Source organism: Hippocampus guttulatus, chromosome 12 (assembly GCF_054856545.1).
Source record: "Hippocampus guttulatus isolate MCC_2025c chromosome 12, RoL_Hgut_1.0, whole genome shotgun sequence".
In the NCBI taxonomy this organism is placed as follows: domain Eukaryota; kingdom Metazoa; phylum Chordata; class Actinopteri; order Syngnathiformes; family Syngnathidae; genus Hippocampus; species Hippocampus guttulatus.
In genome coordinates this window covers 8,465,779-8,477,500 of record NC_141272.1, presented here as the reverse complement: position 1 = coordinate 8,477,500, position 11,722 = coordinate 8,465,779, and the positions used below count along the sequence as shown (strand labels likewise).

Below are 11,722 nucleotides of genomic sequence, written 5' to 3'. Positions count from 1 at the left end.
ACACCTGGAGCAAACTGTACTGTGTGTGATGTGACAGTACTGCTGTGTTACAATGCAAAGAATTTGCATCAACAATTTGCATAAATACCGCAACTCTGATGCTGCAAAGGACTATTATAGTTCCGCTTTTGGCGAGAGACTCTCAGATGTTTCCGGTGAACCCCAGACCCCCCTCGCCTGTGGCAAATGTACTGCGGGGGAATGAAAACAGTAATTATCCTTTAAAAGCGTTTTCAATGGTGTCATGTTTCAGTGTGCAGGCAAATTAGCATCACTGTACACAGCAGAGCGGCTGACCGCTCTGATTAGACGGCACAGACACAACAATGTTTATAGACTCGTGTTTGTGTTGATTAAGGTGTGCGCGGTCTGAATGATGAGAACACTTAGGTGCTTTGCTGTTCATTCCACCCACGAGACCAGGGGCCGGCAACCCAGAATGGTGAAAGAGCCATATTGGGTCAATCAAACAAAAAAAAATACGTCTGGAGCCGCAAAAAAAATTCAATATAAGAAAGTATCCTGCACCATACTTTCTAATATTTACCCCTTTCATTCAGGTGGATAAGGTAGTAGAGGTAACCCATGAAGTTCAAATGTAATGATATGGAGCATAATCGAATTTCTTCCATTCAGTTTTCATTTTCTCTTCCATGCAAATTGAAAATATTCCATTTAATGTCCGTTTTAACCTGAAGATAAACGAGCTTCCGTCTCTACGTCAACAGTACCAGGGAGCACGTGACCCCGGAGATGAACAAGCTTCGTCAGAGCCTGAGAAGGAAGAAGCCCACCTATGTACCCGAGGCCAGCAGACCGCATCAGTGGCAGGCAGACGAGGAGGCTGTACGCAAGGGCAAATGCAACTTCTCTGTACGGGTAAGCCTCAGCGAGCCCCGATTTTTGCATTTCGTTATACCTGTGGCACTCAGCTCGACGGTTATTCATTACTAACATCGCAAATCTATGCATGTATGTTATTTATTGCAGGTTAGACATTAATATTGTGTGAAAAAGCAGGAAAGATTCTACCGTATGAAGACTGCGGTCCAGAATTTATTTATTTTTTTAATAGTTTGAAATGTTGACTCAATGCATATACATCTGTTAAAGAGATGTCTACAGATCCATCTGTCGGTCAGTCTATTTTCCTCAGTTTCCTGCAATCCTGCTTCCTTTTCTGTCCTGTCATCATTACAACACAATACGGAACCTATAGAAACGCTTTGAATGGGTCGGACGGTCGCGTTTATCGTTTCTGTTTCATCTTTGTCTTCTCCCTCAATGATCAGTGCCATTGGGAAAACAGTCGTTTGAAATCAATGAAATGGTTTTAAAAAAAATAAAATAACATGCATACTTTGATCTGCAGTACCTGGGCTTGGTGGAGGTGGAGGAGTCTCGAGGGATGCATGTGTGCGAGGAGGCGGTGAAAAAGCTTAAAATTGTGAGTACATGACGTGTACTCATAAGTGCAAAAACTCATTCAATACTCTCGGTCATGTCGTGTATTTCTAGTTTAGTTTTGCTGATACACAACCAGGGAAACATTGCCGTGCGTTTGAAATGCACACTCTCCCACTTTTCTGAAAAAAAACCTCTCAAAAGTCTCCTCTTCTTAATAAATCCCTCACCCACCACATTTAGCTCCCACTTTAACTCCTGCTACCATAAATTGTGTCCTGTCTATTCTGTTGGCTTTCTCTCTGTGGGATTATGCAATGACTTCAGCTTCTAGGCTTGCGACACAATGGTTCAAAGACAAATTGTTTTTCATTCTGTTTCTCTGACTCCCACAATCACAATTCAACAGACGTGTTTTGTTATTTTAGTTCATGAAGTACTTTAAGGTACAACATATAGGCTGAGTTGGCCTGTGTTATAAAAATCATTTTGTGTCTCTGCTCTCTCCTCCCACAACATTGCATGTTTGCACTGAGGATTTCATACATGTGTGCTGCATGTCATACATAAAGCATATTTGACAATAAAGATGACCATGACCTTGTAACTTTACACTATTAGTATGACAAGACATTCAAACAATATCTTTTGATGACATCACTGCTAGGTGAAGTGAGATGTGTAAACTAGTAGGCTTTCTGATGCAGCATTCATTCTCTTCCTTTTTTTGTTTGTTTTTTGGTCCTTGCAGAGCGGGAAAAAGACAGTGAAGGCAGTATTGTGGGTTTCAGCTGATGGACTCAGGGTGGTCGATGATAAAACAAAGGTAAGCATGTTTTTGACTTCAATGTTTTGCCTGTATCTATTTTCCTGTACTTTTTTTTTTTAAATGACAAAGAAAACCAACATGACGTTACAGTCGCGCACATGTCACAAGCACGCGTGAGTGAGGAAAACCTGCATCGCATAAAAATCGGGTCTTTATTTGGTCAATTGAACTGTAAAGTTCACCTTTACAAAGATACTAACTAACGCTCACTTTGGATCGACTGTGTCAGCGAGGTATCTTTTCATGTTGATTATTGGGTTTGTATAATTTGAAGCTCTGTGCGACAACATACAAGTACCATGCACACATCGTCCTGTACAAGACAGAGAAAACGTACTAGCTCTTATATGACATGTTCTTCAACGTTACACATTGACATCGAGAGAAAACGAGCATTTTTCACCTTTTTGACTGTCATTCAAACTAAGCATGAATAACTTTGCCAAGGCAGAATTATTGCTCTCGCGTTGCAATCCAATTGATTGCGCAGATGTACCCACTGAAAGGAGAAGTGCGGTGTTAAATTAAAATATTTTCTCTCATTCTGTGCTCGTCAAGCGGCTTGCCAAAGGTATTCAGCAGGAGGAGAGGCTGAGACATAAAATTGCGCTTGAGGAATGTCTGGTGACTGAGAGGCCTCCCTGTGTGAGCGCAATTCATTGGGTACTCTTTTCAAAGTCCAACGCGTTAAAGCGCTGCAGAGAATAAAGACGAGCATTCAATGGAGAAATGCTGTACGCTCCTTCTTTTCACATTGTAAGAAGACTGCACACAAATACATTCACGCTTAAGGTCACAACTCCCAACAACCCCCCAGGCATGGCTTCAAAATACCACCTCTGTTTCTCCTCTTTATCCTTTAATCCAGGGGTGTCAAACATACGGCCCGTGGGCCGGAACCGGTCCGCAAATAGGTTCGATCGGCCCGCGGGATCATTTAAAGGTGAAAAATGCATTAAAGACACGGGAGGAATATTTTCAATAAAATGCAATTTGTGGATTATCCGCTAGGGGGCGCACTGTTTTGATCACAGAAGAAGACAACATTGTTTTGAGAGGGAAAGAAAACAGCAGTCTCAGTCTGTCACCGAGATAGACCCAACGCAGCAAATGATATGAAAGCGCCAATCAATGCTTCTTGAGACCAAAACAAAGCAAAGAGATGATATTTTGGTGATTCATAGCACAGTATGGTATAATGTGAATGGTTCGGCCCACTTGACATCTACCGAGTCCGCATGTGGCCCCTGCTCTAATCCATATATGTTCAACAGCTGGCAATGGAAGTCTAAAATATAGCTGTGCAAATGACTGTTTTGCGTCTTGACCTCGATCTTACTCGGCCGCTTACCCCCCCAGGCTGCACAAAGCGCACAAATGTGACGTCGCATGGTGGGGGCCTATACTGTATTATGATATCCCACTTCTTTGTCTGCCCTGTGACTCTTCATGACCTTTCCTCTCGGTGTCAGTCTCAGGCAATGACAAAGCGGTGAAAGACAGACTCCGAATGGCACTGCGTGTCTGTGTCGGCGTCACATGACCTTCAGTGATGCGCCACCAGAAACCAAAGTTTAAATTCTTTCTTGTAGCGAGATACAAAGTCACATCACCATGCTGTGTTTTTCCTTGCTGTTAGGTCTCACATGTACACATACACACGAAACCTCGTCTACGTCAGCCAGTAACTCTATTGGCCTTTCCCTGCACTTGACTGAGGTGTGTCCTATTAATAGGAGGTGATTGTTGCACATTGAATCAAAAGCAGACTTCAAAGAAGACACTCTGCTCTGCACTGCCTTCCACCTTGGTACTAGCCCCCCCCCCCCCCCCCCCCCCGCATTCACTCACAGGCTGCATTGAATGGCCCGTTATTCTTTCTCCTCTTTATCCACTTTTGGTCTTCTCTCGTTTTCATTCACCCTCTCTCTCTTCTCGTCCACTCCTTTCTTTGTTTTCTGAGGCCAAACGGGATGCATGTGTGAGTCCCTCTCTGTCTTCCTTCGTCCCTTTCATCTGCCTCTCGGCTCTTGTGTTGCGCTTCCCTTTTTTGTTTTTGAAATGTCAAAGCGGGGGAGCTCGGGGCCCCTAAATATACACGAAGAAAGCGATACCCCCCTCCAAGTCTCCTCTGTCGACACCGATGCAGGCTGAATAAACCTTTCATCGAAGGAAAGGCGAGTGAAGCAAACATCCCAGAGATGGAAAGTGTCAACAATCTTTTACCGACTTTTATAGGTAGAACTGAAAAGGCTTTTACGGCTCGGAAAGAGTGGTGAGTTCGGTATCGGATCCCTTTACTCAGCACTCAACCCATTTTGGCCAAAGTGATGTCTATGGAAAGAAATGTGAAATTCTAGTAGTTACTGTCAGTTTTAACTTCTGCCAGAAATGTACCAACTGCAAATGTAAGATGTCAAAGTGTTGTTTTCATTCTTCCAGGACCTGATTGTGGACCAGACCATAGAGAAAGTCTCCTTCTGTGCCCCGGATAGAAACTACGACAAGGCATTCTCCTACATCTGCAGAGATGGCACCACCAGACGTTGGATGTGCCACTGCTTCATGGCTCTCAAAGACTCGGTGAGGGGGCCGCCGCAAGCTTCTTTGTCTTTCTCCTTGTCTGAATTTATAAACTACAATGAATCTTTCAATTTTTGAAGCCCCTTCAAAGTTTTTGTCTGTTACTACTATGCTTTACAAATCTTAACTTTATTAAGTTAATAGAATAACAAACTTTTTTTAGTTCTGTTTACTTAATAAATTAAGTTTTGAAAATTAATTTATAAGTAAGTAACAAAGAATAATTGATTTGCTGTAACTAAGTTTTTGAGTAACTATATCAAAAAATATAAGTTGGATATACTCAAAATATTGAAGTTCAGAGAACTCAAAATTTTGAACTCACCAATTCAAAAAAAGTGATTTTTATTGCCTCACTTTTTTGAGTTCTGCTAACTTATTCGGGGTTTACAGTGAAGGGAAGAAAAAATAACGGATGGTGCTTCTATGTCGCTGTAATTATCTTTACTCTAGCTCTAAGTTGGTACACTCCACCTACAGTCCATGTGGCAGTCAGCAGGCCGCTGTTAGCTGCTTGAAATCTGTCAATAGCGTGAAATGACAGCAGCGGGGCACAAGTTAATTCAACAGAGATGAAAAATAAAATTGAAAAAAAAAGATGACACGAAATGTGTGTTTGGAAGGGATAAGTCAAGAAGAAACACACCCAGAAAAAATATATATAAATCATGTTTTCCTTCAATCTGTATCCTCCCAAAGGAGCATACAGAGCTCGAGGATTGGCTTTATTTTTTTTTAAACAACCCAACATAAGATCTAAGTGGGATGATTATAAACGCATCTGATCTTCATTGTGTCAATTGTATTGCATGTCAAAGTATGACTCGCTTGAATCGCGCCGGGTGAAATCGAACGATCAGTCAACACATCTGGGATCGTTTAAAGTTTTTAAGATGTTTTTCTTTCTGCTGCGTTAGGGGGAGAGACTGAGCCACGCGGTGGGCTGCGCCTTTGCCGCCTGTTTGGAGAGGAAACAGCGGAGAGAGAAGGAGTGTGGCGTGACGGCATCTTTTGACGCCACCCGCACGTCCTTCGTACGCGAGGGTTCCTTCCGCACCAACTCTGCCTGCAGTCAACACGGCAGCGGTAGTGAACGAGATGACAAGTTGCAGGAAAAGAACAAAGGTGAGGTCATGGCACATTTTGGAATTTGAATGAAAAAGAATTTTGATCGCTTCTTTTTTTTTTTTCATAAATAAAATGGGTGGCTTGGTGTAAAAACTTTATTGAAAAAGAAAATCATGCGAGTGACTTGCTGTCGGGACCCCTAATGGCACAAACTGTTGCAGCGCCAACAGAGATTTAAATGTGCAGTCTTAATTGACAGAGTGACAATGTGTGTTTGTTGCGGCTTGCGACAGCAATGCATCACACTGAGAATGATCCCCCCCGCACCCCCGCACCCCCGCTCATGTTTCATCAAATTAGACCTACTGAGGTGTGTCTGATGGCATGTTTTGTCCATGACTCGACTCTCGTTCCTCCAGACCAGCCCTCTGTTCATGCAGCCCTCCCACCCGGTACTGCCTCCCCACCCGAGGGCGCAGCAGAACCCGGCGGGCCCCATGCCATCCCCCGCCGCCATGCACCCATCGAGCAACTGGTGCGTCAAGGCTCATTCCGGGGATTTCCAGCTCTGAGTCAGAAGAACTCTCCCTTTAAGAGACAGCTGTCACTTCGCCTCAATGACCTGCCATCCACACTGCAACGCAAGACCGACTTCGAAGCCAAGAACTCTGGTGAGTTGAAACGTTCTTGCGGCTAAAAACAGGAGCTGGCGCGAAGATCTGCCTCTGTTTATAGCTTCGCCTTAGCCAATCCTGATTGCAAAACGACAGCCTACTAAAATGTCCTCCACGGGGGAAAATTGCACTATGTGCTATGATTTCACATTGCATCTTATTACGACTGTAGTCCATGCAGGAAAAAAAAATATTTGAATGTAAAATCGCAATCTCAACGAAAACCAATGCCGTATTTTCCGCACTAAAAGGCGCACCTAAAAAGTATTCCATTTTCTTAAAAGCTCACAGCGCCTTAAAATCCAATACACCTTGTGTCTGGTCATTACGGCAATATTTCGACCCCGAAATGGCTCCTTGCTCGAGACATGCTGACAATGCAGAGTTCACACTTAAGGCGATCGGTTGCGGCAAGAGAGTTCAACGTTAGCGAGTAAATGTTATAACTTGCTGTTGGTGAAGTGAACCGTGTCGCTGCCTTATTAAATACGTTTTACTGACATCTGATCGTTCTGTTGTTTTTTCCTTGAGCGTAGCTCCATCTAGTGGATGTATTGTAGATTGCATCTTATAATGCCCAATTTATGAAAAAAATTACAAAATAGGCCATTCATTGAAGGTGCGCCTCATAATCCAGTGCGCCTTTTAGTGTGGAAAATACAAACGTGTTTTTGTTCAAGCGGTGGCGAGACTCCTCATCTCCCGTTTTCTCGCTCCCATACTGTACCTTATTTTCATCCTCCCGCTTCCCTTTTATGTGGTCCTTTCTTACTAGTACTAGAGGTGGACATGAGTTTGTCTGGTGAGGGAGACATTAATGACCTGTGTAGCCAGATCAACACCTCCTTCACGAAGCCATCCGAGGACCCTTTCTCCAACCCTTGCCCAACTGCGAGTGGTCAGCCGAACTGCGTCGTGCTTCCGGTCCTCCCTCCACCCCCAGCGCCGATGCAAGGTAACAAGCGACGTATTCAATTATGCAATACCGATAATCGATTTCTGGCTCATTGACTTTCATCAATGCCATCGATCCTTCACTTTATCCCTTTAGCGACGTCTTCTTGGGTTCAGCCAGATCCTCCTCGTCACTCTCCTCCTCCTCCAGTGTCCGCGGTGATGCAGAGTGGGCATAAACGTACGCCTTCCGAGGCGGAAAGATGGCTGGAAGAAGTCTCGAAGGCAGTCATGTCCCAGCAGACACCCCCGCCGGCTCCCACCATCATCCCCACCATTCCTGGGCCACCGTCTGTATCGAGCCAGCAGATAACAAGTCTGGCCCCGGTGTCCACTCTTTCCATGTCGCTGGGTACCATGTCAAAAGCGCTCATCGCAGGCCCCTCTGCTATCTCAGCTCAGGCACCGATGCCCCTTCCACCGATGTCCATATCGTCGGTTCCCCTCATACCCGGCCCTCCAATTTCAAGCCCCCCAATGTCTTTGCCTTCAATGTCCATTCCCACCATGTCTGGTCCAAGTATGTCAGGAGCCCCGATGATCCAGCCCTCACTCCCGGGGCCCCGAGGCTCCCTCCCAAGCATTTTGCAGGCCTTTCCTTTGGCCTTCGACGCTACTTCGGCTCCTGTTGGGATGTTCGCCGGCCAGCCCGTGCAACCGGCTTTTGTTCCCATGCAAACCTACATGCCAGGCTTGGCGAGCAGTATGACCTACCCAAATGTCAGCGTACCCGTCGTCGGAATCACGCCGTCGCAAATGGTGGCCAATGTCTTCTGCACGGCCGCTGGCTCATCTGGCACCGGAGGTGCCGTTGGCGCCGGAGTCGGAGGGTCGAAAGGCGTCACTCACCACCCTTACTCAGGAGTGCCCTCTGGGGGGTTTTCCACCCCATTCCCCGCCACCCCTCCTCTTTCAACAGCCATGAATGGGCTCCCGTTGCACAGCGGCGCCTCGGCAGCCCTTCACAATGGCAACTCTAACAGCGGCGGCACTGGTAGCTGGCCGCCAGAAGGCAGCCAGCTGACTGCTCCCGTGACCAGTAATTCCCAAGACGACGAGCGTTTCGAGGCCAAGTGGGCGGCCCTTGAGAGCACCAACACCAAACCAGCGGCTCAGGCGCCCGGAAGCAAAAGTCCAGCAGCGGCAGCCAACCCATTTTCGAACAACCTGCAGAAGACTTTTGAGATCGAGCTCTAAGATGAGGAGCAAAGTGGCACTCTGCAAGCCCTGCACCCACAAAAGAAGAACGCTCGGTGCGAATTCAAGCATCCCTGATTTGAATGGTATATGCAGGTCCTGAAACATTGTGGCAGCCTCGCATCCCATAAAAGCTCTCTAATGGAGTATCTTCACCATAATGATGTTACTTTCTTGAGGCTCCGGTGAGAGCTGTGCAGATTGTGCTGGGGCTGCCACTGGGAGCTTTCCACATCTTGATGTGATGATCTAAATCCTGCCACTTCACCTCGTGTCCGCCTCTTTCCCGCTTTCATGTCTGCACTCCGGTTTTACTTTCTTTCCCGGCTGCAAGTCCCTTGACACACTGACCTTGTCACTCAGCGACGCGCTCAGTGGTTGCTTTCTTTCAAAGGTGACACAGATGCATTCCAATCCCATTGACTGATTTTGGCAGTATTTGTTGTGGGGAGGAATTCCTTGTGAGGAATGGAAATAATTCTTGGTTTGACGAATGTTCTTGTTAATGGCGGAATTGTGAGAACTGATTGGACGTACAGTGGATATAAAATTTCTACACAGCCCTGCAAAACTTTTTAACTATTCATATGACCCATGACCTCTCGAGACAACCCAATTAAACAAAAAAACATTTCAAGAGGGGAAGTAAAAAAAAAAATGAGTGAGATAATGTGGTTGAATACAAACACGTGCCCAGTTATGGGGCGTGCGCACACTTAGGCAACCACATTGTCTGAGTTGTTCATTATTCCCCTCTCATGGATTTTTTTTTTCAATGGAGTTGTTCAGTTTAGAGGTGGAAAAAAATTCTTTATCTTGGTCTCATTTTTACATCACAAAAACCTGGCATTTGAACAGGGGTGTGTAGACTTTTTATAGCCACTACCTAGGAGGACTCAGTGTTCAGTAGTCATGATTTATTGCCAAAATGATTGTATTTATTGTACTTTTTTTATGTTGACAAGTTATATTGACTTCCTCAAATAGTTGAAGTGTTTCCTTCAAATATTTTTTATCCCATATATTTATTTTTGCTGAACTCTTAAGAAAGACTAGTGAAACAAACAGGACCACGTCGGTCGGTCATCTATTTAATTGGGCAAAAATATGTGAATCCGGGCATGTTACAGGAATCAAATACCCATGGATGAAACGTATCATGTGTCACCTCGCAAGTGTAGATAGTGGCTCGATGCTTTTGCTTTTTTCCAGACAAATCAATAGAACTTCACTTTATCGCTGTTGGGACATTTCTGGAGCTCAAATGTTCCAAGGCACTGCAGAATATCCAACACAGACACTTCACAGTCGCCATCCACCTTTTCCGGAATACTCAAGGAGGACGAATATGATGCACTACCTTCCCATATTGACTGTCTTCACTTACAGGGTGGACAGGAATCAAATCCTGCATCGATTGTGTTCACCACATCAGTCCGTTGCACTGCTTCGAAAAAGAAAATCGGTGGGGCCGATGAGGACAGGAATGTGTCAAAACGGATAGCGGTATAAAAGAAGAAAGGAGGAGCCCGGAGGAAGGCTTTGCGACAAGCAAAGAGAACAGAGTAACACGGTTGAATTAAAAGCATGCCATGGAGAAGGATAAAGGAACGAATATGAGATGACGACGAGATAAGAGAGGACAAGAGTGTGTGAAAATCTTGAGGACAAAAGACACTTTTGTCGCCTTGCCCGCAAAACGGAGCGTCTTGGCGCCTCCGTCTGCAAATCTTGCTCCTCGACTTTGCTCAAATCTACGTTGCAAAGAATCGTTTTCGGTGTTTATTTTTACAACTAGCTCATTCCATATTTACAGTTTGATCAGTAAGCTTAACCAAATACGCGAGACTCCTTTTATGTAGAAACTCAAAACGCCAGTTAGGTCATCAAAGCTTGGAAAAAGTTTGGCACCATGAAGATCTATTTTTAATGGAGGACTTTTTTTAGGTGCGCTAAATCAGTGGGAATTCAATTCTATGAAGAGTCTTGTTTTGGTAAGATTAATTTATAAAGCATTTTTTCAATGAGGCAGCGATGCTATTTGATAGGCTGCCTCGTCAAAAGAAATCCTTTCAGAACGAGAAAGTTCCCAATTATCAGGTGCTTTGTTTTCTGACAAATCTTATTCTTCCCCCACCCAACAAATCCAAATATACCAAACAAGATCCTATTTTATCGTTCGCTGAAAATATATTCTTTCACTGCACTTGTTTACACAACCTCAAAATTATATGTAGGGTAATTGCAACAAAGCAAACTCAACGACCTCATGAACTTGATTGTCAAACTAGTGACGTAACAGAAAACAGTGGAGTTTATTTTTAATCTTTATTTACAGATTTTTTTTGTATTTAAACCTACATATTTGTATTGTAATTACATTGTACAAAAGATGAATAAAGTAATATAACACAATGCCTGTGCATTTTTATAACTTGGTGGGGGGGGTTTGTTTTCATTTTGTACGCCGCCGCACTTCACTTTTACACCTAGACTTTTAGTAAAAGGTTAGTAAAAGTCTTTTACTAATGAATGTTGTGACATAACGGTTTACTGTTTCTTGCATAGATGCATTAACTCATTCACTCCCAAAGACGTATTTAAACGTCTTTTCAGACTTGGTCCAGAATTGGCTGGTACTAAATGAGTTAATCTCATACAAGGAAAAAAAAAAGATATATATTCCTCCTGGGTCTATTGTATCTGTATCTACATTTGCAGTACAGTCATACCTCGGTTTTCGACCATAATCCGTTCCAGAAGGCTGTTCGAGAACCGATTTGTTCGAAAACCGAAACCACGCTCTTTAAAGTAAACATTTTTAAGTAAAATATATTAACTCATTCAGTACCAGCCAATTCTAGACCAAGTCTGAAAAGACGTTTAAATACGTCTTTGGGAGTGAATGAGTTAATAACACATCTGTAGATACCAATACAGTTTGGAAAAACATATACTGTAATGGGCAATAAATGATCATAACACACCACACGGGAGGTAACCAGTGCTGTCT

At 44.1% G+C, this 11,722-nt stretch overlaps 1 protein-coding gene across 4 annotated transcripts in view; it reads left to right on the top strand.

Moving 5' to 3' along the window:
* numbl (NUMB like endocytic adaptor protein) overlaps nt 1-11,124 on the top strand; it is a 33,455-nt gene extending 22,331 nt beyond the window's left edge. For 3 of the 4 annotated variants that reach the window (XM_086126082.1, XM_086126080.1, XM_086126083.1), the window contains exons 2-9: nt 729-879; nt 1,373-1,447; nt 2,156-2,230; nt 4,676-4,816; nt 5,734-5,941; nt 6,304-6,555; nt 7,334-7,513; nt 7,610-11,124. In XM_086126082.1, coding sequence (XP_085982208.1) covers nt 754-879; nt 1,373-1,447; nt 2,156-2,230; nt 4,676-4,816; nt 5,734-5,941; nt 6,304-6,555; nt 7,334-7,513; nt 7,610-8,709 — 2,157 coding nt within the window. In that variant the 5' untranslated portion in view covers nt 729-753 and the 3' untranslated portion in view covers nt 8,710-11,124. The remainder of the gene's footprint in view (nt 1-728; nt 880-1,372; nt 1,448-2,155; nt 2,231-4,675; nt 4,817-5,733; nt 5,942-6,303; nt 6,556-7,333; nt 7,514-7,609) is intronic. The other variant, XM_086126081.1, reaches the window with a different exon arrangement.
* The last annotated feature ends 598 nt before the right edge of the window (nt 11,125-11,722 follow it).